Below are 27373 nucleotides of genomic sequence, written 5' to 3' on the forward strand. Positions count from 1 at the left end.
TCAGTTGTCAGTTGATTATTTTGGCATTATCGAAGCTCCTTGTGAGCGCCTAGCGCTGTAAAGCAATACTGAACCCAGAAATGCAAAGGACCCCAAAGTGCACCTGCGAGGGATCCTCTACCGATACATAACATCCAGAATACTGTACTGTAGTATATACAGTATCTGTATCTGCTGGTCGCCTTAATCTCATCTGCACTTCAATGTGAACTCTTTACTTAGCCTGAGACATGTATCTTACAGTCTAGTGTGTTAATACTTTATTTTCGAGCAGAACGAGTCGATAGATAATATGTAGGAAGCAAAGTCAGCTTTGCTCTTGAATGTATATCTCTCCTGCCCTGTCCCCCCTGAATGATCAATGTGATGCTTTAGGTTACTCAATGTGCATAATAATAATCTTGGGTTTTTTTCTCTGAATTCTGAAAGGTGGTTTAAATTTGTCGCTACTTAACCATTTTAAGAGTAACTATCCAAACTGATGCAAAATAACCACCACGATTTGTAGCATAAGAAAATCTCTGCACCGTATAGTTGCAGGATGCCTTTTTAATGCACTGTAGTGTTTATTGTGTGTGTATTTCTTTTTCTTCTCTTTTCTTATGTTGTGTGCATGTTAACAAGGCCCACATAATGTGCCCAATAAATAAAAATAAAGAAATCCCTCACTGTAAAGTAATTTAAGGAGCTAGGCTAGAACCAGAGCATCGAGTTTACCATTATGGTCGAATCACCAGCTACTGGGAAAAAAAAAAAAATCACTGGTTTTCTTTCTGTTCGCGCTTCCCCTAGCAAAACCTGCAATGTCCAAGCACTGTTGACATCTTTAGGTTTTGTTTTTAAATAAATTAATGTTAGATTAACAATGGTGACTGTGGCCTGTCTTTTATTTTGGAGATGATTGATTGCTGCAGTGATGCATTGTTTGATGTCTTAAGAAAAATGACAGTATCTCATTGTGAATTGTCTGAATGTGTTTCAACTGCTTGCTGCTTCCCTGTTATTTTCACGGCCATGTTGAGTGATGGTCATATGACAAACTATACATTTTTATATTTGGACATTCCATTGTAGGACAAAAAAAATGAAAGAATACAAATACAGTAGCCGTCCATTTGGTTACATTTGTAGGTTACTCTCTGTAGAATTCAGTGTAGATGCCATTAAGGAGGGAGGGTGATGGAGGGAGGGTGATGGGAATAATATAGGAGGACAGCGAGTATAATTGAAAAGTGAAAGAGAGTGCTGTTAGGTGGATGGATTTATTCAGACATCATAGCAGTACTGCAGTATGATGGTAATAAAGAGACATCTAAACCTCAAGCGTAAACAATGATAAGAAAGGAAGCAGGTAGTAACATAACAGCTAGTATAAATAAGATACACTGAAAGAAGTGGCTGTGACTTTTTAGGCTACAGCTTTACACGATGAAGGGGAGAAGACAGGAGCGACAGCTGTGCATCTTGCTAGCCAACAAGGAGCAACTGGATCTCACTGTCGAGGTAAGAGTTTCACCTCAAGATATTAAAATTAAGTACTGTACTGTGTATTTTGAGGTACTTCTACTCCACAGTCTCCACTACATCTCAGATGCAAATATTGTACTTTTATTCCACTACAATTATTTGAAAACTTTTGTTACTATAGTTTCTTTGTAGATTTGGAACTGAAACCACTACTAGATTGGGCTGACCCCAATATACATTTCAGCCATTAGAAAATAGCAGATCTCACAATGCATTTTGAACTTGTAGATCTATTTTCAAACTTCAAATTACTTTTGACAAGGCTGCCTTTACATTCACAAACAAAGCAGATCCTTAAAACTAACTTAAGTACAGCAACCAATTTGTGTGTGTGTGTGTGTGTGTGTGTGTGTGTGTGTGTGTGTGTGTGTGTGTGTGTGTGCGTAGGTGAAAGCAACGGGTCAGAAGACATTGAGTCTTGTGTCAGAGCTGCTTGGCATTGAAGATCTCCATCTGTTTGGTCTGGCTCTTCTGAGAGGTGGCTTTATGTCAGATAATTATTATTTACACAATATATACAGTAGCTCTTTTACTATATGGCTTTACGTGACATGGATCGAATCAAGGACGCAATGTAATTGATATTTTGTTTAGGCCTCAGGAGTGTGGGCCTGTGCATTTCTCTGTGTGTGTGTGTGTGTGTGTGTGTGTGTGGGGGGGGGTGGTAGTCAATGTTTAGAATTAATTAAGTGTGGAATGCAGAACTGGGGAGAAGCTATTACTGCAGTGTTGAGATGTTTTCACATATGGGAGGATGTTTACAGTGATAACAGCGATAGCTTATAGGCCCCCTGAGAAGTATATGAAAATTCACCTACATTTCCCCTGTTGATATTTTTTCCTCATGAATTTAAAAAAATAGACGCACGCACACACACGTATATGTTAATGAGTCACACACTCGCCATAATTGTAAGTAAATAAACCGTATGCTCTTGCTTCTACAAAGCTTTGGTTATACAGAGTATAAATTAAGGCTTGGCTTGACACTGACTGTAAGTTACCTATCATCCCTGATAGTACAGCTGTTTTGATCACCCCTTTTGTTTGTTTACCTATTTGTCGTCTTACATAGATGATGAATATCTGTTTATTGATTTGGAACAAAAGCTGAGGAAGTATTTTGGCAACGAATGGAAGAGAGGATCTTTGACAGTGAGTCAGGACTAAACCATTTAATGCTGATTGAACTGAAGCTCGAGTCTGCAGCATCTCTAGTCTCTCAATGTTTACATGATGTTAACATGACCTTTATAGTGCTCAACGATATAGTTTAGTTCATAGTAATACATCTATAGTATACAACATTATACAGTATTCTATATGAATAGTTTCTAATGCAAAGGCAGTCAAATAATTACTACTATAATTCTCTCTCAAATGAGTAATGAAATAGTTGCATCCTTTTTTCAATATTTCCAGGGAACTTTTGTCTTGTTCCTGAGGGTGCAGTACTTTGTAGAGAGCGAGCGACTCATTTCGTGAGTTTTTGTTGTTTTTTCTCTGAAAGACATTTCTTCAAATGTGTAGAAAGCTATACTTAAATATAGACATAGTTTATATCATTTATACCGTTTTATTGTTGCAGGAGCAGTAGGGAACACCAGCTATATTACACCGAGATGAGACAGAAAGTGCTTCGTTCCCAGAGTCACCACCAAGAGGCACTGTTCTTCCAGTTGGCAGCTGCTGCTCTGCAGGCAGTCCTGGGAGACCTGGAGCAGAGACAGATAGGAGAGGAGGAGATGGGAGATGAAGAGGGGAGCCAGCCATATAAACATTACTTTCTCCCTGAAGATTACTTTCCGCCTTGGGTGTGTGTCTGCTTGTTATTTAAAGATGGAGTGCCGTGAATCCCCCCCCTAAAAAAAACATGATCATCAGGTACTATGATTATAGTCCTATGATCTTTCTCAAAAAAGTGTAGAAAGTGTTCAAATTATGTTTTTAAGTAGGCCTATAACTGGTTTTAATTTCACTTTTAGCACCACCCACTTGAACTTAAGCCAAGAGTCGTCCACAGCTGTATGATAATGGGTGAGGGTTTAAGGGAGGGGTTAGGGTTATGATGTATTTTCAATTGGGACTTTTGACTCAAAGGCTTAGCTTTCAGGAAGAAACCAAAAATACACAGGGAAGACATATTTGAATATTATAGGCAGTACTACACCAGGGTCTATTAAAGAAATGTTAACTCATGCATACAAAACAGAAAAAGTACAGAAATCACAGCACAAAATGTAAATCTACAATCTGTCCGACCAACTCCAACCACTGCAGATGTGCGAGCAGTCTTATTGTAATGTACTCTTTAAATTATGTTTAAGGACCCTAGACAATCTTAATGGTGTTGAATATGAGGATTTATTTTGGTCTGAGATTGTTTTAGTCCGTGCTCTTTTTGTAGTCCAGTAATAATAATGACAAACGTGTGTGTCCTTTTGTGCGTCAACAGTTGGTTAAACGTCGTGGGCGTGAATTTGTCCTCCAACACAGCCCAGCGCTGCACAGAGAACTGAGAGGTCTGTCCCAGGGACAAGCCATGCTACGGTTTATAAAATATGCCACCGGCCTGCAGGACGGACCAGTCACCTTCTACAGAATGAGACAGGTCAGAAATCAGTGACAAGGAGTTTGACTTATAGTTTCCCTCTACTGTATGATCACAGGAAATGAGAAATAATAAATTCAAATCTAACAGAAATAAGTAAGTAGAATTACAAATCAAAGAGTGATGTCATGCTGGACTATTTGTTTATAATATGATGCTGGACACCAATATTATTGTCAGTCCGCCAGAGACACAAACCGTTTGGCCTTAAGTTGTACCTGCATCATCAGTTCCAATCAACCATACATCAAAATAGTGGTGTCGACGTTCTTACTGGGAATTGGAGCTCTCCGTGGTGCTGAAGAGCCAGGGAGCAGCCAGTGAAAAGGGCTCTATGCACACACGCCATTTTGGAAAGAACTTAAGGCCCCTTCCCTACTTCCTTCACGGGTATTACCGATGATACTAATGAAGGCTCCGTTCCATTTTGGTCAAACAGAGTCAGGGTGCTGCTATTGTTGGCTCACTCACTGGAAACACTGTGCACACTAGTGGGTCTTAAAGTGTCCTTGAGTGGGTTCCAAATGGTCCTTGAAAATTAAAAAGTTTATTCAAAAACAACCCTACTATAACATCCTTGTGGTTGTCGACAGTTTGTTCTCGCTTACACAGTCTAATCCCGACCTGCATTCACTGTCACCTGAGGAAGAGTTGCTCTTCTGTTTTTCCTTACATTTCACACTAATCCACAACATCAGTCTTTGGATTTGCAATTTTGACTACAATTTCCAACTGCTTTTGCTGTTGTGGAAAGCAGATGTCACTTTAATCCCTGTTCCTATGGAAACGCCAGCTACCTTAGCAGGGTTTGTGACTGAAGCTCCTGTGCCCAAATAACGAACCCACCCTTTTAAATTATTTATGAATATGTGTATATATAAATTAAATATAGCAATAAAGTATTCACAACGATGAAAAAAGACTGCTTTGCAGTAGTAGTACAGTGGACTTTTGCATCCACTATATTGTAGCTGCTACTGAGCTGCAGATTGTAGTGTGCATTTTGTATTTTACTTTCATTGTCTCCATCATGTCATTCACATACAGGAGAAAAAAGAGGGGAAAAGCTCAATCCTTCTTGGACTGGCGCCCAGAGGAATACATGTGTACCAGGTGGGTGCTATAAGAGATCTTCTGCATTCTTAATAAAGTCTAATACTGATTGATTCCCATGTCTAATGCAACATGTCACCCCCATCTTTCCTGATCTCTGTGAAGGAGGTAGAGGGAAAACAATCTCGGGTACATGATTTTGGTTGGACTGATATTGACCAAATTAGCTTCCAGGTATTCCGCCTAACACATGCATGCACATGTGCAAATACACACGAACAATTAAAGAAAGGGAGGACTAAACCAGGCTCATTATTATTATTTAAAAATGTTGGGCTCTTTTATTCAACTACAATAAATATGTGAACTGTGTGAAAAAACACATTTCACAGGTTCTGTTTTTCCCCTCATAATGGTACGGCTCGGTTTCAGATAATAAGGTAAAATAGCAGATTACGTAAACAAAACAAAAGAACATCACAGGACTTCACAGATTCTGGAACATTTCATCAGGTTGTGGAAGTTTCCGGCTTACCCTCTGTAGTCGAAGAGAGACATTAAAGAAGTCTGGCAGAGAACTGAAAACCAAAAGGCCCTCCTGTCCTCTTTCTCGTCCAGGGCAGGATGTTTGAGATGCATGCCATAGGCTCTCTGTGTCTCCCCAAGCTGGTCTACTTCACCTCCACAGCCTTCCACTCCAGACTCATCCTGAGACATCTGAGGGACAGCCACCGCTTCCACATGAACACCAGACACACCGTTAGACACATACAGCTGCTGGAAGACAGACGCGGTTAGTTAAAAACGACTTAGGGTCTTAGGCCCTATGTATACAGTACTTTCTTATAAGTCAAATATAAAAAAATAGCCAATCTACATGCTCACAACACTTCGTGATGTTTCGTTGTGAGCTTGCAGATCTGCTATTTTACTCATTCAAATCCATTCATGCTGGGTGTTCGTGTACCAAATTATATTTGGTAGCTGAATTTAAACGTCTTGAACATTCTTTCCTTATGCGTGTTTGTATCCTTTATTGGCAGTGAATAGTACTTTGTCAATGTTACCTGTCACTCTCTCTCCAGCTGCTCAGTCCTACAGAGAGGCCTATATCTGTGACAAGGCAGACCTGAAACGGAAGCTACGCAGCATCGCAGAGGAGAGTCTTGCATCGTCTATCTCTACGTCTGAGCATAGTGATGTAATGGCCTTACCCACAGCAATGCGAAGGGACTGTCCCAGAGAACAAGAGGAGCATGTGATAGGTCAGTCGAACAGAAGGCAGAGGTGGAATGAATTCCAGCCTACTCATATTTTCATCTTTGTTGTTGTCAGTGCATCACACCTTTATCATAGTATTTGAAATATACTTTCTGTATCTGTGATTATCATACCAGAAGTTGAGCAAAGTGTGGATGAACCAGAGGAGGCTTTTGTTGACAACCCAGAAGAGATCTCCTGGCTTGCAGAGCTGTGCCATGGAGTTTGTGTTGATGGATCTCTGCTTCTGCCTCCATCTTGTTGGGCAGGTTAGTTCATTAAACAGAGACATGGCCAATGTGTTGCTAAACAGCATGTTTATCCGTGATAGTACAAGTTCATAACTTAAGGTACCCCATGTGAGAAAGTGTGTGGGTTTCTAACCTTGTTTACCCTGATTTGTTTCCTCGTCCAGTATTTTGAAGATGTGCATGTGACTATAAAACCCTCTTTTTGTGTATTACAAGTTCATTACATAATGTTTACATACTATGTCTTCTTTCTTCATCAGACATCACCGTAGAGATGAAACAGGTGTGTGCAAAAGTTACACGGCTGGTGAGGTGTGTGCCCTCAATACCTACAGTCGGTAGAGTAGTAGTAGTACACCATATAACCATACTAATACCTTTCCATGATCTAACACTATAACCTTATACATACAGTCTATATACTCTTAACACCATATACTACTACCTGTCTATGATCTAAAGCTTATACAGTCCATGAGTCGAATGCTCTAACCATACAAACTTATATTTCCAGTCCATGGTCTAACTAAATCTACAACCACTACACTAAATCCAGTCTATTGTCTAATATTAGACACAGGTATGCTGCACATTCAGCTGCATATTGATAATCTATTCACCTCACCCAATGTGTAATTTGTCACTACACCAAAATCGGATGTGTGGTTGCATTTATGTATTTTTATCAGTCTTAACAAGGCCACCAGATAGATCTTAAAATTGTGAAGTTTCACAATTTGACTTAGCATTCAAATAATTTTTTGTTTTTTGTTTTTTAGGTGTTGAAGAGAAGATCCTGCCATGATCAAGGGCAGACACAAATCAAGCCGTAAATTTAAATAACACCAGCCCTCGTATCTGTCCAGTCTGACATAAAAATAGTATAATAAGCAGTCAGTCTATGAAATAAATTAATACAAAGGGACCAGCATGATAGGACCAAGTGTGGTTTACACTCTGTAGAGATGAAATAAACTCATACCAGTATATGACACTTGCTGTTTTGCACTCTATGACAGGGAAAAAGCATGTTATCACATGTACAAGACATATGGTGAAGATGGCTAGGGTCTGTCTATTTATCATTTTTAGCATATTCTCATGTGTTTCATGCTTATACTGCTGTTGCTGCAATTTCCCACAGGATCAATAGCCTACAATACATTATACGACTGTCCGTCCGTCCGTCCGTCCGTCCGTCCGTCTGTCTGTCTGTCTGTCTATTGTTGTAATGTGTTTCCTCCCTGCAAGTTCTCCTCTCTGATCTCCCCATGCCTGGCTTCCTCTCCTCCTCCTCTTCCTCCTTCTCATCCTCTTCCTCCTCCTATAGTTGCAAATAATGCAGAGGAGGTTATCACTTATCACACTAACATAATGATCACACAACTAGTACCAGTATCTACTGTAAGTTGTGCAGATAGCAGAGTAGTAACTATTAATTACCCTATTGGCCTGAATATAAGATTTAATTATTTATATTAAAAGAAAATCCAATGGAAATATTTAAAAAAATTGGCTCATATACTCTATTTGACTATTTGACATTCAATGTTCTTTTTCGACAAATGAGTCTTGAAAAATCAGTCTTATAATCAGAGTCGTCTTATATTCGGCACAATACGGTACTATTTATTCCAAATTAACGGTTTATATCAAAGTTGCCTTCAGTGTGGTATATTTGATTTTTTTTAACACACATTTCATTGGTTTAGTAATACTAGTAATAAATATAAACATCTGTTCCTAGTTTGAGTTTAATTGTAGCTTCCAATCCAAACTATTTAATATTCAGTCTATTTTCAAATGAAATATACGGCTGAACTGAAGTGTGTTTAGTAATACCAAAGCAACTATGTTTTCATATAATTGTAGTGGAGTAAAAGCATTGTATTTTCTTATGAGATGTACAGTCAGTGGAGTAGAAGTAAGTACTGTAGTTAATTTTCTGAAAGGCAACGTGCAGAGCAACGTCGTCGTTGTCTTAGCCAATCAGAGAAGAATGCTGAAAACAAAACACGGAAGTCACACAAATCTGCGAAGTGAGGGCGAAGAAAGATGAAGAAACTATGATCGTTTATCTAGCCTTGATACAAGACTGTCATATGGGCGTCTCGATCCCAGGCTAATCGTTTCTGCAATGCAGGCCAAATAAAGTTATTATTGAAAACATTCGAAGCCCTGGACATGCAGTGGACACTACCTTCACTTGTCTCAGACCAGATGACTTCGTCTTGGTTTCGCGTTGCGTGGCAGCTGGCCGTCGCTGTCCTCTCCATCGCTGTTGCCGTTGTTGGACTCAATCAAGGTGGGTGATGCTGTATTAAAGACAGTCAGTGTATTATGTTTGGCCTGTTTTACTACAAAATGATCAGTCATCGATCTTTACCAGCTCGATTAAGACTACAACCACTGCCACATGCATGTAACCCCGCGTCACCAGGCTTTCCACCTCGGAGGAAAACATGCAATGTATAAGTTAAAGTTCTGCTCACACGATTTTGTATAATGTATTTGTTAGGTGGTGGCCAGATGGGCATAGGCTGTATTTATTTCATTTTTATTTGTGTATTTTAAGTTTGTATACTTGTATGTTTGTTGTATAAGTTTGTGTACCATATTATGCTTTCCACACGCAGTACCCGTGGAAAGCTTGGTTTTGTTATTTGTTGTCAACTTTTCAGACTGATAGAGCCCTCCTACTGTATCCGGTCATAATTCACACGCCGTTTCCGTTTCCGCCGTAGAACGGACTAAAATTGTGTGTTGCATGGTTGTCTAACTGACACACAGGATTTGTTCGCCTGACCGCGGCGGGTGTGCTGTCCGCGGCTGCGATGCTGCCTCTCCTCTGGAGGAACTGTCTCCTAGGAGAGCAGCGGCGGTCTGCCAGCAGCCTGTTGAGTCAGTATGTAGCGGTGAAAGTGGTCGGCTGGCTGGGGAAACGACAGAGACGCAGACTGGAGGTCGACACGCTCAATGTGAAGCAAGTCCAAGAGGAGACCCTGCTGAAGCGCTTGCGTAAACACGAACACACGTGCTATGGAGAGCAGTATGATTTCTGCTCTATCAAAGGTAAGAGAGAACCCTGAAGTTTTAAAGTATGTACTTACAGTGGCGTGCACAGACATTTAGAGGGGCAGGTGCTCAAGTGAAAAAAGGGCACCTTGCCTGGAACCGGCCAGTTGCCTTAATAGTGTGAGATTGATTATTTATAGATTTTGGGGCACAAATAATATATTAGAAGCATTTTATCAAGAATTGATCAATGTCACTGTCGTATCTGGGAACCATAATTCTATGCAATATCTCGTTCGTGAACAAAATGTACTCTAGATCTGATTAATATACACACACCATGGTCCACATAATGTACACTGTACAAAAAAAAGAAATTTAAAAAGGGCACATTGCTGTCCAGAGGGCAAAGGTTAGGTGCTCTAGCACCACCTAGTGTCTTATCTGTGCACGCCACTGTGTACTTTATATTAGCAACATTCTAAGACACTGCGTGAAATGCAGGGAATATATGTGCATAATGTTGGTGATATGCACAGGTTGACCTTCATCATCTGTGACGAATAAGAGAGAATTCAGAGTCAGAATAATAATAGACATAATGGAAGTGACAGTCACTTAACCAGTAATTCAATATCTTAAATTTCAAGGACTCCCATTTTCATATGCATTAGGCCAATGCTCCTCATTTGGTCTGTAATTGGTTCAGATCCTTATCTGTCGTTTGACACTAGAGATAAAAGTGAAACTGATCAAACTAGCCATTCTTTTACATTACTATTGTTTTATTTACTTGAACTTGAAATAATGTACCTGTCATATTGGTGAAGAATAAAGAACTATCAATCATTTAGCTGGGGTCCACCTGGAACCCCTCAATGTCCCCTCAGGTCAGGCTCACGGAACTCCACATTGAGAACCATTGGTCTACGATATATAGCTGGTATAGCTGGTAGTTTAACTTTTAAACGATAAGAGGGTCTTAGGTTGCACTTTGGCTGACTCAGGTGCTGTCATGTTGGTATAATTCCAGACAGCGCCACGTTCAGGACACGTCATCCTGTCACCACTTACAACCACTACCGCGAGCTGATCCAACGCATCGCTGCCGGTGAGGAGAAGGTGATCATCGCTGAGAAGCCCGTCATCCTAGCCATGACGTCCGGGACGTCGGGGTCCAGTGCCATGCTCCTCAGCACCAAGGACACCAACACAGAGTTCTTCCTACAAGTGAGTCGGAAGCCCCAAAAAGTCTAACTGATACCTGATGTATCTTTGGGTCCAATCCCAATTTTGGAGAGTCCTACCTAGACCACTGATTACAGATATTTTAATTGATATTTTGTCAAAGTGCAACATTTTCAAATCAATTTGAAAAACATGATTAGTTTAAGCCACAGACCCTATTCCGTCCATTTCATTTGCAAACAAAAATAGCAGATCTATAAGCCATGTGACGTGTTGTGAGCTTATAGAGTTTTTGGCAATCATTTGATTCATTTTAAACAGTGCTTAATTGGTTAATTGGAGACCACCTGGAAGTCCCTCAAGGACCCCTGTTTGAGAACCACTGTCATAGAACAATGAGCACTTTCCTGAACACAGTCATGTGTGTGTGTGTGTGTGTGTGTGTGTGTGTGTGTGTTAGTTAGTTTATTTATCTCAGTCATTTACAGTACAGTACATTTCAGAATGGGGGTTTCAGAATTACAGTTTGACTGAAAAGGTTTGGGCTGAAGCCGAAGCTTATTATGCCCACCTTTTTAATGATTCAAATAATGGAAGAAAGGGAAAAAAAGGAACAGAAAAAAAACAAAAACAGGAACAATAGCAATGGGAAAAACTGATTCTCTGTAGTGATGTGCTTCTTGTATACCAATGATGAACAGAAAATTCATATTTAGCTTAAATGCCTTATACTAGTTACGTTACGCCCACATAGATTTAGCTTTTTTAGAGCGTACTTTTATATTTGAAGTGGTTGCTTCAAATATAGTGTATTTTTTTATTCTCGTTTACTTTTACTGCATATGTGTACCGTATGTATATTTATGTTTGAAGTGGTCACTTCAAATAATTTATTTTATATATATATATAATTTATATATATATATATATATATATATATATATATATATTTATATATATATATATATATTTTTTTTTTATATATAATTTTGTAATATAATTTTGTAATATCTACTGCCTATGCATATTGTATATATTAAAGTGATTTTATATATTTGTCAATTATCATAGCTTTATATGATTTTTTAAATGTTCTTATGGAGTTGCTCTCTTTTAGTTCTGTATTGAGTTCGTTCCACAGATTCACCCCAATGGCAGATAGACATCTCTCTTTTATGTTAGTTCTTGAGATTTAGATTTTTTTGAATAATCCAGTTCCTCTGAGTTCGTATCTACTCTCCCTGGGTTTGAACAGATCCTGCATGCAGGTTGGAAGTAGCTTATTGTAGATCTTATACATTATTGTAGCTGTGTTGAGATTGACTAGGTCTTCAAGTTTCAGTTTGTTGTTATTTATAAATAGTGTATTTGTTGGTGCACAATATTCAGCCAGATTAATTATTCTTATTGCTTTCTTTTGTAGGAGAAAAATGGGATTTATTATTGTTTTGTATGTGTTTCCCCAGATTTCAGCACAGTAGGTTAAATAAGGCAGTATTAAGGAGTTATAAAGTGTCTGGAGTGATTTCTTATTAATAATGAATTTCATTTTATACAGAATTGCAATGGTTTTTGATATTTTGGTTTTTAAGTTGTCTATATGGTATTTCCAAGTGAGTTTGGTGTCAATAATAATTCCTAGAAATTTGATGTGTGTTGCTTGTTCAATTTCCTTGTTGTTTATAGTTAATTTGACTGGTGTATGTATTTGTTTATTGCCAAAGACAATGAATTTAGTTTTGCTGATGTTTAGGGACAATTTATTGATGTCAAACCATATTTTTAGGATTTTTAGGTCATCCTCTACTACCTGCATGAGGTGCGCAAGGTCTGGCCCGGAGCAATACAGACTGGTGTCATCAGCAAAAAGTACACAGTGGAGGTCCTGCTGGGCCTCACAAATGTCATTTATGTATAGTATAAATAGCTAATGTGTGTGTGTGTGTGTGTGTGTGTGTGTGTGTGTGTGTGTGTGTGTGTGTGTGTGTGTGTGTGTGTTTCTTCCAGGGGGTGGCCGTGTGTCTGGATGCCATGCGGAGAGCGTTCCCAGCCACAAAGAGCCTGCAACTTACCACCAAGCTCTTCTATACGCCCACGTTTCGCCAGTCGGAAGCTGGCATCCCCATCGGACCCAACTCCTCCACCCCAGCTTCTTCCCGGCACATGCTCAACCTATACACCACCCCCGCACCTGCCTTTGAGGTACAACTAACATGACCTGTGTGTGCGTGCGCCCGTGTGCGTAAACCTGAACACAATAGAACAAAGTGTAATTCCACATAGCTGCAGGTGAATAAAAGTTAATAAATAAAGCTGTCAAACAGCTTTGAAACAACATCATGTGTGTTGAGTTTCTCTATTTTTGCATCCTTTCCAATGTATTTTTATTCCATAGTGGCATACAGTATGGTAAAATAAAATATAGACAGAGTCAAGTTGAAGTCGTATTGCCTATTTATATCGTGCTAACGGAGACCATCTTTGCTGATATATTGCATATACAGACAAACAGTCATACAAAATATACAATAATAGTCTTGGCTTGTTAATTAGCTAGTCATTAATTAGTCTACATATTATTCCTCAGAATTGTTATTTCAGTAGTTATAAGTTATAACAGTAGTGTCTGTTTGTGTGTGTATCTTTTCTGGTTTGTGTCTTATTTCAGGTTCCTAGTGAGAAGGACACTCTCTACCTCCACCTTCTCTTTGCACTAAAGGACCGCAGTGTGGGAACACTGGAGTCCAACTTTGCCTCCACTGTCTTCTATGCCTTCAGTGCCTTACAGGTATAGTACCGACATAATGCAGCACATAATGTGATAATTGTTCCGTATTTGAATATATGGGCTGATCAAACCGTTCCAAGACTTTCAGAGGATCACATTTTATACTTTATATATATTTTTGGAGAAGACTCCTTCACACACTGCTGTTTGTTCAAGAAGTGTTCCCTGAAGAAAATAACAATCCGATGGGATCTTGCTCTGTGTGGGATGTTCTTGTGGTCCTAAACATCTTAGACAAAGCTGAAAGAGATTGGATGACTCCAACCGCCCATAATATTAATAATGTCACGTTAGACAAATATCAGTTGAAGACTTCATCAACTCAGGGAGATTATTTTGAAGGGAAAATCATGATATTCATATTATAATTATAAGACATATGAGTGTAAACCTCATATGTCCAAAACTGTTACTTTTCAGGATTTAAATAAAACAAAAACAACAAATAAAAAGTAGCAGATCTACAAACCTTTGATTTTGTGTGACGCTGTGGTACTGTATGATCAAGTAGGGCATTAATTTACGAACACAAGTTAGAATATGGAGATAAGAGGTTTCCACCCGACAGCAACGATATATATTTTGCTCAGTGTTCACATGCTGTCCCTCCAGCCTTGGCTTTCAGTCTGATGTCACCCCTACAGGAGCGCTGGCAGGAGCTAGTGGACGACATCGAGCGAGGGATGGTCAGCAGTGCTCTGGTCCTAGAGCCAGGGGTGAGGGCCAGGCTGGAGGCTTTGATGAAACCAGACCTGGAGAGGGCGGTCCAGCTCCGGGCCCACTTCGAGAATGGTTTCCGGGGAATCGCCAGGCGCCTGTGGCCCCAGCTCCACCTGGTGCTGGCTGTGGACTCTGGTTCTAACCAGATCTATGGAGAGATGTTAAGAGAGCACTACTGTGAAGGAGTGCCCTTCTACTCGCCGTTCTATGCCGCTGCTGAAGGTTGAAAGTCACACATTACTTGACCACCTCTGCATGTTTAATTCACATCAACAATTTAAACTTTAAGTAGTAGGTATTAGGTAACAACAACTACCTGCAAATTGTGTGGCAGGTGGAGATCTGTGAATTCAGAATGTTAAAGCTACATTATGGTACTTCTTTTTTTGAATACATTTGTATTTGAACCAATCTGTATGTTAATACACTATAACTAGTACATGGTTCGAGGTGGTCTCCCTACTCTTCCATTGAGAAATGTCAACACTGGTGTTGGGTAGGACACCTACTGTTTGACAATGTTACGAAGGTTATTTGAAGCAGTTGTTTGCATCAGGGTTTTGGCGGAACTCAGTACAGTATGTGGTATTTCTTACCAGAGCCTGACACTACAAACTGTACTTTACAGTATGACCCATGGGTTGAATCTCACCCATGGCTGCTAGAGTTGCATAATAATCGTATAAAAGGGCATGTCGCGCACTGCACTTCTGGGTTATAAATGAACTGCCTTTGTGGTATTATTTAACCCATTTAGACTGATTCTAAAAATGCTTTTAGGAAGTTTTCTGCTATATTTATTCAAAAAGTACAAAGAAATTATGCTGCTATATACTGTAAATAGCAAGAACTACCCCAACAGGGTTTCCCGTCTTGAAAGTTAAAAGCCTAAAACTCCTAAAGGGATTCCCGTCTAAATAAAAATAGATTAATTGGAGAGGTATGGGGTGAGATGCTCATGTTTTTGGTGTAGTAACTGTGTGTGTGTGGTGTGGGGGCCCCTGCAGGTCTGATTGGGGTGAACCTGTGGCCTGAACACGTGTCCAGGTGCTACCTGTTGTGTCCACGCTCCATGTTCTGTGAGTTCCTGCCCGAGGGGAGCCTGGACGACGAGCAGCCCGACACCCTGCTGATGGGGGAGGTGCAGGAGGGACACAACTACGAGCTGGTGGTCACCAACGCATCGGGATTGTACAGGTTAGGACTCACACTGCAGCCCAACGGGAACAGCTGTTGAGGCACCACAGGGTCCTAAACAATGCATAACCTTTGGGTCCATAATTTTGGAGGCGCTTCAGAAATAAGTTTAGAGAAAATGATCCAAATTATCCGCTGATAGTTTTTGTTTTGTTGTGTTTCTGTTACAGATACAGAATTGGAGACGTGGTGAAAGTGGCTGGTTTCCACAACCAGTGTCCCCTGGTAGAGTTTCAATACAGGTAGAATATGACAGAACATGTATCTTTTGATTGGTCACTTAGATTTCCCTGTTTCTCCTAGAGCTTCCTGGGTACTGTGTTTACGAATGTTATATGTCTGTCAACATTATTATTGTCCTGTATTTGTTGGTACTGGCAGAGCTGTTTCACATCATTTCCCTCTTCTCTTGGCCAGTTCACAGTTGTAAAAGAGACTTTGGTCTCAACGCTGCTTTTACTGTTTAAATAAAGGTTAAATAAAAAAGAAATAAATTGGGGTTACTTGACGTGTGTTTTTAACGGTTGATTTCTTCCAGACGTGGTCAGATGCTGAGCGTACGAGGGGAGAAGGTGTCCGAGCTCTTGTTCCTCGGGGCCCTGAAGGCGGCCGTGGCTCTGTGGCCCGGAGCTCAGCTGGTCGACTACTGCTGTGCAGAGAGCGGAATCCTGGGTAAGTTAACGGCACAAAATGTGCCACTTTTCTTTTTTTATTGATACAAAATATCAATATACACTGCTGGTCCTGAGTACGATTTTTGTGCACACATGTGAAATGACAAATAAAGTGAACCTTGAGCAAACAGTCGGAAACACTTTTCACTGGCTGATTACGTTCACACATGAAAGGAATGTGTTTTATTGTCATAAATTATAACAATCATTATGACTCATAATGCATAATAATAGTGTTGTGGTACACTGGAACTCCAGTCCACATTTTCATTTACTCTGTCTCGTCTCGATCTCGCCCTTAATTTGATTTTGAGTTGACTTGGTCTCGGACCAAGGGACTCGGGACCCTTCCCCCACAGAGTCCAGTCACTACAATGCAATGACATAAATATATTATACCCATATTATGAGGACCCCATTAACAGCTGTCTGGTACTTGTAGACAGTTATCTTGTTAAGTAATGGAGCATAGCTGACGCACCTGCCTGCTCGGTCTCGGTCTCGACTTGTTAACGGCTCCCGTCGGTCTTTCTCACTGAGGATAGAAATAAAATAAAACACATGTTATGCAATAGAAATACATACCAATGTTATTGGTGTTTTCTCAAGATTTGTACAGATGTATCATAATTAGGGCTGTCAAATGATTAAACCAATCATCCATTTTAATCAGATTATTCCCATCTTAAAAATGTATTAATCATGATTAATCACCTATGTCCAAAATATGCCATGTTTTCCTGTATATTGTTGTGGAAATGGAAAGGTAAATGACAGAAAGCGGATATACATTTGTTTTAACATACCTATGTAGTATTCTGTTTATTTATTATAACAAATCCAGTGTGGTAGGATCATAGGATAGTGTTATTCTTCTTATTAATAACACATAAAACCACAAGAGGAACAGAACAGAACTTGAACTGTTTGCATGATCTAGCCTACACTAGGCACTGTGGTTCATCCATATACATTTTTCAGTTTACAGAACTTAAATAATAAACTATATGCCCTCAGGCAAAGACAAAAAAAGAGGAGCTCCATTACTTTTTGACGCAGAGCATCAATATAAATAAGATTAAGGCAAACATTGGAACATTCTTTCTGTAACAGACAATACAGTATTTATTTTTATCAAACCAAAACAACATGGCCAACCTAACATGGCCTACAGCCCTACACATTAGTGTAGTTCTCATCAGGCCTGAAAATGAAAGCCTGGCCCTACCCTACCCTACCCTAACTGGGTCGGTGTGTTTCAATTGTTATACAGAGTGAGTGAGAGAGAGAACGATAGTCGCCGAAATAAAGGATTTATGTAACTCAGGTTGGTTGGCTGTTAATCTTCCATTTCCACCACTCCAGGGGTGAGTATCTCTGACTTTAATTCCTCTGAACTGACGCAGTTATGTCCAGTCACCGTTCGCAAAGTGCAACTTTTTCAGTCCAACAGTCCCGAACAGAGCTACAATGTTATCATCAATATTATTATCAACTGCCAACTTGGCTATAATCTAATTATTTACATCAATTATTGCCTCTCAACCCCATACACGTAATGTGCGTCACGGATTGTGTCCAAAAGAATAGACATACAAACCACCAATGCGCTGCACATGGCGTGTCTACAGCTAACAGATCACAGGGGCAGCAGCATGAAACAGCCAGTGCAGTGCGCTGTGCCCCCCCCCCCCTTCCACTCCTCCTCCACCTCCAGACAGTCACATAGTAAGTGAATCGCCAAGACTGCGCATGCGTTAATTGCGTTAATTATTTTAACGCAATTAATTAACGCATTTGATTAACGCCGTTAACGTGATCATTTTGACAGCCTTAATCATAATACAAACTTCTGGTTGTATTTATAAGGCAGAGGTGTTGAAATTGTGAGGTGCACCCCACCTAGTGGGGGCACAAAGGAATTGCTTGAGAGAAGGTTGGTAAAATTACCCAATTGAATGAATATTTTACATATCATTTCTAAATATAGAATTAGCTTATTTTTATGTTATAAAGGCCTTTCTAAATGCCTTGGTAGAGACCTACTAACGTCTATTGTCCACTGAATATACTAAATTCTGCACTTAACTCTGTATGGATTGGGGTACAGTGTGGATGCACGTTTTCATAATATACATATTTTTCCTCTGATGTTGCAGGTGGCATTACCAGGTGTTTGTGTTGCAGGTGATTCAATAGGAGGCTCTGATCCTCATTACCAGGTGTTTGTGTTGCAGGTGATTCAATAGGAGCCTCTGATCCTCATTACCAGGTGTTTGTGTTGCAGGTGATTCAATAGGAGCCTCTGATCCTCATTACCAGGTGTTTGTGTTGCAGGTGATTCAATAGGAGCCTCTGATCCTCATTACCAGGTGTTTGTGTTGCAGGTGATTCAATAGGAGCCTCTGATCCTCATTACCAGGTGTTTGTGTTGCAGGTGATTCAATAGGAGCCTCTGATCCTCATTACCAGGTGTTTGTGTTGCAGGTGATTCAATAGGAGGCTCTGATTCTCATTACCAGGTGTTTGTGTTGCAGGTGATTCAATAGGAGCCTCTGATCCTCATTACCAGGTGTTTGTGTTGCAGGTGATTCAATAGGAGCCTCTGATCCTCATTACCAGGTGTTTGTGGAGCTGAGAGGAGTGAGGAATCTGTCAGAGGAGCAACGCTACAAGGTAAAATGTTACTCTACCTTAAACTGCCATTTTCCTTGTTGATGTTTGTTTACTGACATCTGGCAAAAAACCCTCTTTAATCCCTATACACTTTGTTGTACATCAAATAGCCAGTCGACTGCCTGGGCCGCGGCTGAGTGGTCCGGGCACCTGGGCCGGTGATCTGGCCTGGCGGCGTGTCGCGGAATAGTCCTGAGCCCATCGGCCGTTTCCGCGTCTCTCTCCCGCTTTCCTGTCTAATTACTGTACCATATCAATAAATGCAAAAACACAACAAAAAAAAATCCTAAAAAAAAAAGATATGTAATGGTCAGAATAGGGATGCTAGGGTTCATGCAGATAATATTCTAGTCTGGTCTTGTCCGCAAATGAAAGATGAAACTTGACATAAGACACCCAACAAATGCTACAATTACAATTTACAATTTAGGCATTTAGCAGACGCTCTTAATCCAGAGCGATTTACATTTAAGCAAGAACAAAAGCATGGGAATACATCACATAAAAGCATTTATCATGAAACATGCGTAAGCTAAGAAAGTAACAGTGGAATATCTATATAATGAAACTATACATACACTATACATAATAAACTATACATATTTACTACTATGCTATACATATGTACTATGGCATGCTATGACTATATACAATACAATTATAGTGCTGTCTACATAACATGCTTTAAGTCTGTGTCAGATGCTATCTAAGCCAACAGAAATGCTATCTAAGGTTGCTTATTGCTCACTGTCTGTGCCAACCACCTCCTCTCAATCTCCAGCTGGACCAGTGTCTCCAACGTGACTCGGCGGTCTACAGGTCCTTCCGTAGCAAAGGCAGCATTGGACCCATGCGGGTGCAGCTGGTGTCCCAGGGCGCCTTCCAGGAGCTCCGCAAGTGCATGATGTCGTTCTCCGACACCTCGCCCAACACGTTCAAAATGCACCGCGTGCTGCACAGGAAGGAACACGCAGACTTCCTCCTGGGGAAGACCGTTTCCTAGCGCCCCTGCGAAAGGTGTCGTAGGAGACCTTGATTGTTCGCTGAAACTGGGTTTTTTTTTTGGGTCCTGGTATGAACGTAGTTGGCTGAAATGGCCCCACACAAGTGCCTGAACAGGATCCTTTCCAGGTGAATGACTCAGTGAGAAGGTTTTTGGTCATGGAGAGCACAGGGTTCACCGGGTCGAGCCAAGTAGGAGGTGTTGTTGAACAAGAATGACCTGCCCATTGGCCATGTTATCAGCAGTTGCACTCCCTAAATTATTTCAGAAAATTTTATTCTGATAAATGCGCAGTATAATATTCATTAATTTGAGTGTATACTGTGATGGATACTTGTAAAAGCACCACTTTAATCAGGAGCCTAATAATTGTATTAATCGCTGATGCAGAGATGTTAACTGTTTAACGGTTGCCCCTCTAATTGTTTTATCACTTTCATGGGACAAAATGCTTTGTCTCGATTTTATCTGTTCTGAAGTACAGTCTGTGGGATGTCCGATATTAACTTTTCTGACGATATCTGATATTGTCCAACTCCTAATTTCCGATACCGATATCTACCGATATATGCGGCCAAATGACTGCCATTGGATTTTTTTTAATTTTAGTTTTTTCACGTCGTATGAAAGGGAATCATAGCTTCTGGAAAAGGTGTCGCTGAGCATCAACCACTCACACTTCCAATTGACATATTGGTTCTGTTTGACCCACCAGTTTTGGAGATATGGCTTATAGAGTAATGTCTTGCAGAAAACAGTGAGTTGAGAAAACAGGCTTGAAAGGTTCACTTCTGTGGTCTCTAACATTACACCTAGCTACATATTTAAGCATTTATTTCATATTTACATGTCTGACACTTATTTTGGATTAACTCATTTTGGATGGATTTTGTTTTTCTCTGGTGAAAAGCTGGAGGTTGCGCGATGGCAGGCTCTCAGTCAAATCTTGTCACATAGGCTATGCAGTCGCATAAATGCATAAATTCAGGACAAATTTGAATTAATTAAACCCGATATGATATTTTCCAATATTGTTTTTAATGCAAATATCGGGAAGCCAATAATATTGGACTTCCCTATTCTGTTGTGACACGGAACTATAGAGGTCAAAGTAATGGCTCCAGGCATGTCCTCGTAAATAAGCATTGCTTTGAACTTAATTTAGTGTCATGAGTTATGAATCTATTTAATGGCCCTGTCAGGTTCTCACACTGAGTCAACACTCGGAGTAATAATGTAATTATGTTGAGAGAGACGAGAAAACAGTTGTGTGAGTCATATTGCTTTGAAAAAACGTGCTTACATAATATAATGTAATTTCAAAGGCTGAAAGTGAACTGTACATTTTTTATGTTTTCAATTAAATGTGTTTGTGGAACTGATAAAATGCAACAACTCATTTAAAAAATCAGAGCAGACCGGCCCTTGGGGAGACAGACATCCTTAACTTTCTCTGTCCTGCCAACATTTATCACAGTCCCACAAACTGGACTGGACAGCAACACAATGTAGTGGCCATGTCTGCGTCACACTCAAACATCTAAGCTAGCACTTTTTTACTGGGATCCACCCATCAATTAATCTGTATCCATAATAAAAAAAACACAGAGGTCCTCCACTACATTTATCTTTCTTTGTGATCCTGTCAGAACCTCCTAGTTTTGGGTCCTGGCCTGCTGTTACCAGCTCATCTGGAGTCCAGAACACTGCTGTAATGTGGTGCTGTTAACTCGCCACCAGAGGGTGCCACTGCTATATGTAAGAAAGTGTCGGTGTTGGTGGGTAAGTGGCCATGAGAGGAACCAGAAGTAGTAAAGTACTCATTACTTTAAAATTCAACCCAGTCCATTCCTGGACTACAATTCCCATAAAGCTTTGGTGCACTGCTCCTCGTGGATAGGGGGAGGGCCGTCCAGTGTCCATGACATCAGAGACACTGGGCTCACTGCTAAAATCTAAAATCACATATTACACACAAAGACCCCCAGGAAAGTGTTCTAAATCTTCTAAACGTCATTAACACATATTTTTTTGCAAAAAGGGTGACGTTTCCCTTTAAGACCTGAGGCTGATTCTATGAAAATATATATACAACATTTATATTTTAAATAGCAGATGTACAAGCTCACAGCACGGCACAAAGTAATGGGCTGTCTGTGAGCTTCTATATAGCTGTTGTAACTGTCGTCCTTTTGTATTTGCGCACATGGACATTTTTACCCTAACTAGTGAATGGAGATTAATGGGCAAACACATAGGTATCGGTCGATTCTAGTTGTTTTTTGTACTAATCGGCATTGGTTCAAAGTAACAGCTTGAACAGATCTACAAGCTCACAATATTATAAATAATAGGTATTAAAGTTAAATCTGACTTGCCTAAGCCTGCAGTGCAGATACCCTGTTACATGTATTTTTCATAATGGATAAAATTTGTATATATTTTTTAATACAGAATGAGATCATATCGGTAATATTGGTTATCGGCCAAAATGTCTCATCATCATCGGCACATCCCTAAGCCTATGCCATGCATGAAACCCAAATATACAGTATAACATTGGCAGTAAAGACCCCTTTCTTCTAAATGATTATTTAGTATTTCTAATGTAAACTAACGTTTTAAGACTTCACCTAGGACTAACCCGGAGGAAGCCGCTGGACAACACAGATATTGTTTGTAAAATAGTGCAAAGAAGTAAGCCAAGAAGTAGCCATTTTGCTACTGCATCTTCATCTGAGTAGAAAAACATTAGAATCAGCATTTTCTCTGCTACTCAAAGTACATTCTGCTGAGCTACAAACTCAACTGTTCTAATAATTCAACAAAAAGGAGATATATCCATGTGTTGACAAAAGCATTCTGTTCTGAAGCTTTGTGCTGAGTTAAGTTCAGCCTAGTTGATAGCCTACTCAATCTGGAGAAACATCACTTTTGTTGTTTGCTTGAAGATCAGACCTTGTGGACCAGCGACGGTCGTGTGGAGGGAGTATTAAGTCAGCTTTAGCCCGGTGTGATCTATGACATCTGGTGTATTGTTTCCCAGCATCCTTTTCTCCTGCAGGCTCCTGCATTTATAAAGTGGGCTATTATTTTTAGTAACGTCCCATTTCGGCAGAGATTTAACTCCCTGCTCTATTTTGGCTGCAAGTGTGATTAGAAAAAAGAAAAAGGCAGGAAACGACAAGCTAAATTTACCTTGCGAAGACGACCATCGACTGGTACCCTTCACAAAGATAGATATGTTGTGTCTAATATAGTCTACTGTCTGAATGGATGTTGTGTCTAATATAGTATACTGTCTGAATGGATGCTGTGTCTAATATAGTCTACTGTATGAATGGATGCTGTGTCTAATGTATAGTCTACTGTATGAATGAATGGATGTTGTGTCTAATATAGTCTACTGTATGAATGGATGTTGTGTCTAATGTATAGTCTACTGTATGAATGGATGTTGTGTCTAATATAGTCTACTGTCTGAATGGATGTTGTGTCTAATATAGTCTACTGTCTGAATGGATGCTGTGTCTAATATAGTCTACTGTCTGAATGGATGTTGTGTCTAATATAGTCTACTGTATGAATGGATGTTGTGTCTAATATAGTCTACTGTATGAATGAATGGATGTTGTGTCTAATATAGTCTACTGTATGAATGGATGCTGTGTCTAATATAGTCTACTGTATGAATGGATGGATGTTGTGTCTAATATAGTCTACTGTCTGAATGGATGCTGTGTCTAATATAGTCTACTGTATGAATGGATGGATGTTGTGTCTAATATAGTATACTGTCTGAATGGATGCTGTGTCTAATATAGTCTACTGTCTGAATGGATGCTGTGTCTAATATAGTCTACTGTATGAATGGATGCTGTGTCTAATATAGTCTACTGTATGAATGGATGTTGTGTCTAATGTATAGTCTACTGTATGAATGGATGCTGTGTCTAATGTATAGTCTACTGTATGAATGGATGCTGTGTCTAATATAGTCTACTATCTGAATGGATGTTGTGTCTAATATAGTATACTGTCTGAATGTTACTGTCTAATGTACAGACTTCTACACTGTCTGAATGGATGGATGTGTCTACTCTAATGTTTAGACTAATATTGGAAGTGTCTAATGTATATGTATCCTTGTAATTACTTGTCTGGCGATAAATCGTTTCTGATTCCTCCTTCACTGGAAATGATTGTCCCTTTGTATTCCATTACCCATGCAAATTACTTCTTTCTTTCTTTCTCACAGAAAACAAAGTCCCACAGAACAGGTAATGAACAGTAATTTCATACTGATACATTTCATTATACTTGTTTCTGGTTGTTGAACAGAATACGCCTTTAGGGCATGACTCTGCAACAGACTGTGACCAGCTCAGTGGCCTTGTGGTTTGAGTGGTTTGAGTGTCTGCCCTGAGACTGGGAGGGTGGGGTTCGATCCCCGGCTGGGTCATACAATTAAGACTCTGAAAAATGGGACCCAATGCCTCCCTGCTTGGCACTCAGCATCAAGGGTTGGATTGGGGGCAAGTCCCTGCGACATACTAGCGTCATGTCCAGGGGGTGTACATCAAGCTGCCTCACGCTACAGAAGCAGGAGATGGGTCTCATGGCTCGGCAAGGCTTACTTTTCTGCAACAGACTAGTCGTCTATTTATTAGAGGGGTCTGTATAATCTTACAAACCACTGGACAGATCAGCGGCAATATTTGTATGTAAAATACAAAGTATTTTTGTCCACATAATGTATAACTTTTTAAAATATTTAAATGTAATTGTATAATGGAAGTCAATGAGGCTGTTGAACAGTTGGGGAGGAATTGATTACATGATGTGACACATGACCTGTCATGTACACACTCATTTATCCATTTGCATTAGATTGTACAGTACACATGTAATGCTTGAGCCCTATCTGTTGTGTAAGTTTCCAGTGCATTATCACTTTAGGGAAGCTGAATGTCGGCTATTAAACTGAAATTATTCTATCCATGGTAACTAACATCTGATGAGGGCTTACATGGTTGAAATATGTATTTCTGTGTTTGTATACATGCAAGCAGACAGGCAGCCTCTATCTGTCTCTACCTCTGTCTGTAAGCTTCATGCGCCTCAAGGGTTTATCCTCTTGCTCACGCACACACATTCACACAAACACAGAGCGAGCGAGCACATCTGTCTCTGTCACACGTTTATTCAGCGTGAGGGATGTAAGAAAGAATGGCGATGGCCTGGATTTCTCAATGGCTTTACCGAGGGAAGGGAGGATGGGTTTAATGTGTGTGTGTGTTTGTGTGAATGATACTCTGTGCATGGCTTATCTACTGCTGCTTTAAGCACCAAAGCAGGATTATAGCGCCAGTTCTTCAATCTGGAAAAGCTGCTTCTTTTCTTTGACAAACATTACTCATAAACTTATAAAAAAGTCAACCTTTAAATTAACTGAAGCTATTTCTCTTTAATAATGATCATCTTGATTTGTATAGAACCTTTCATAATAGTAAATTCAAATTTAATTAAAAAGAGATATATAAACCTTGTAAATCAAATGTATACGGACAGGCTCTTTATATCAGCTTACATGTTAAATGCATGTTACAAGCTTTAAGTAGCTTTAAAGCTAAGAACTTTGCTTCAAAGATAACATTACTTGTATAGGCTACTATAAGCCAATTTCACGGAACATACAAAGCCATTTCCCCTTCTTAAATGACCGTAGCTAAACTCCCATGTTTATGGCGTGGTGCCAAAGGAGCCAGCCATCGGGGTGCGTGTGTCTGTATTTATGTATCTCTGTCCCACAAATGTAGACCAATCACAGTGTCGTTCACGCTGCCACACGCATACACCATACAGCAAACCACACTGACCACACAGCAATGTTTGCACACGAATCTCATGTTAGCACATCACTGGTGAAGGCATAATTCAAACATATGCACATCAATATGAATGAATGAAGGAACGCAATTGTCCCCAATACGATAGATCTGTTTTAGACAGTTTTATAGTTTAAGATGTAGGCTATATTATGATAATTTATAATGATAATGATAACATAATTATAATATAAATTATGACTAGATTCAATTTAGCCAGATAACAGATACTTAATTTAGCTCAAAGCCTTTTCAGTTTTACAGGGAACCCAGTCAACCCACGCCCTTATCATACATTATCCTCTCAAGTTCACTTGAGAACATTCTCTCAAGTTTATGAGATCAGACTGAGAAGGCATCTTTGTAGTTTGAGATGAACTTGTACTTGAGGTCACGAGATTGTCGGCTGCAGCTCGCTGCTCTTATCAGCTGCTGTGTGTGACAATACAGAGAGACCTCACATCTCCAGAAAGTAGGAGCACATTTTCAACTAGTCTATATTGATACATCAACCTCAAATTGGAAGTGTAAAAAAACAAATGTATCACCTAAAACATCTTAAAACTACATTTTGTGACACAACAACAGCAGTATTTTCTAAAATAATTTGAGTTCTCTCTTCCACCACTGCATGTTACTGGTTGGTTTGAAATGCATTCTGGGATATTTGGCTGTCCTAAGTGCACACCAGTCACGTCCCAATGCTTCCTCGATAAAGTGCAGGTGGATCAAGTTCACATCCTGGTGTTTGGACTAAACTTGGCTAGATGCAAAGTTGGGACATTACTGGCGCTGTGACTGATGTTTCACAACAAGTTCAAGTATAGACCAGTACAGTACAGTTATATTTTTAAAGTGTCAACCCAAATAAAGCTATAACTGTTTGGAAATGTAGTTGGGATAATTACAGCTACTCGTCTGTGCCCGTGGCATATGGCCTTAGACCAGGCGGCAGATCATGAACATGTATAATAGATTGGCCTCTTTGTTAATGACAAGCAAAGATGGATGCAGTACATGGACGCAGGACAATGAGAAGCCATTAAAAATGGATAACAGTGAAGAGGCACCGGGGCTTGAATAGGATCTGAGAAGGGGAATATTACTCTCTTTCAGTCTGCTATCCAGCCCAGGGACTTTCACTGCTCCTTTCCCCTCCTAATCAAATTCAGTACAGTTCACCTGTACTGTGGAGGGCATAATTATTCAAAGTACATGGGCCTTTGTTCTCCATCTTTAAGTCTTGTCTTAAAAGTCACTATTGTGATGGGGGGGTTTGAGATGCGAGGGCATGTATAAATAGCAGCACCCTGACTGTATGACCTGAATGGTATTGTACCATGCAGAGCCTTAACCACTTGGGGGTCAAGTGGTTAATTAGTACCATTGGTAACACCTGTGTTTATCCTCTGGGTGTGGGTTTCCTTTTTGTGTTTGGTTGGGTGGATGGTAGCCTCGCGTACCCAGACTTTTTGGTTTCAAAAGGAAAAAATGGTGGCTAAACAGAACCCTTATAGAAAGC

At 39.9% G+C, this 27373-nt stretch overlaps 3 protein-coding genes across 4 annotated transcripts in view; all 3 read left to right on the forward strand.

The window, feature by feature from the left end:
• Positions 1-1428: 1428 nt before the first annotated feature.
• On the forward strand, positions 1429-7535 carry LOC310874689 (FERM domain-containing protein 1; the record flags this gene model as incomplete). Its single annotated transcript, XM_083787550.1, has 9 exons — positions 1429-1503; positions 2950-3008; positions 3116-3341; positions 3983-4138; positions 5810-5984; positions 6277-6456; positions 6589-6720; positions 6963-6985; positions 7482-7535. The coding sequence occupies 9 exons, from the start codon at positions 1429-1431 to the stop codon at positions 7533-7535; spliced, it is 1080 nt and encodes a 359-aa protein (XP_083643676.1).
• Positions 7536-8733: 1198 nt separating this feature from the next.
• On the forward strand, positions 8734-19963 carry ghdc (GH3 domain containing; the record flags this gene model as incomplete). The annotated part of the gene is made up of 12 exons (XM_083787551.1): positions 8734-9007; positions 9493-9774; positions 10751-10947; positions 12913-13107; positions 13574-13693; positions 14338-14635; positions 15421-15610; positions 15781-15852; positions 16149-16282; positions 18522-18571; positions 18907-18960; positions 19742-19963. The coding sequence occupies exons 1-12, from the start codon at positions 8887-8889 to the stop codon at positions 19961-19963; spliced, it is 1935 nt and encodes a 644-aa protein (XP_083643677.1). The 5' UTR covers positions 8734-8886.
• Positions 19964-19980: 17 nt separating this feature from the next.
• kcnh4b (potassium voltage-gated channel, subfamily H (eag-related), member 4b) overlaps positions 19981-27373 on the forward strand; it is a 100104-nt gene continuing 92711 nt past the window's right edge. Inside the window, exons 1-2 of one of the 2 annotated variants that reach the window (XM_083787722.1) lie at positions 19981-21721; positions 24222-24243. The gene's annotated coding sequence lies outside the window, so the exon portion shown is untranslated. Of the gene's footprint in view, positions 21722-24038; positions 24244-27373 lie in introns of those variants that run through there. The other variant, XM_083787721.1, reaches the window with a different exon arrangement.

This window comes from Protomyctophum parallelum (genome assembly GCF_964188405.1).
Source record: "Protomyctophum parallelum genome assembly, chromosome: 17".
Taxonomy (NCBI): Eukaryota; Metazoa; Chordata; class Actinopteri; order Myctophiformes; family Myctophidae; genus Protomyctophum; species Protomyctophum parallelum.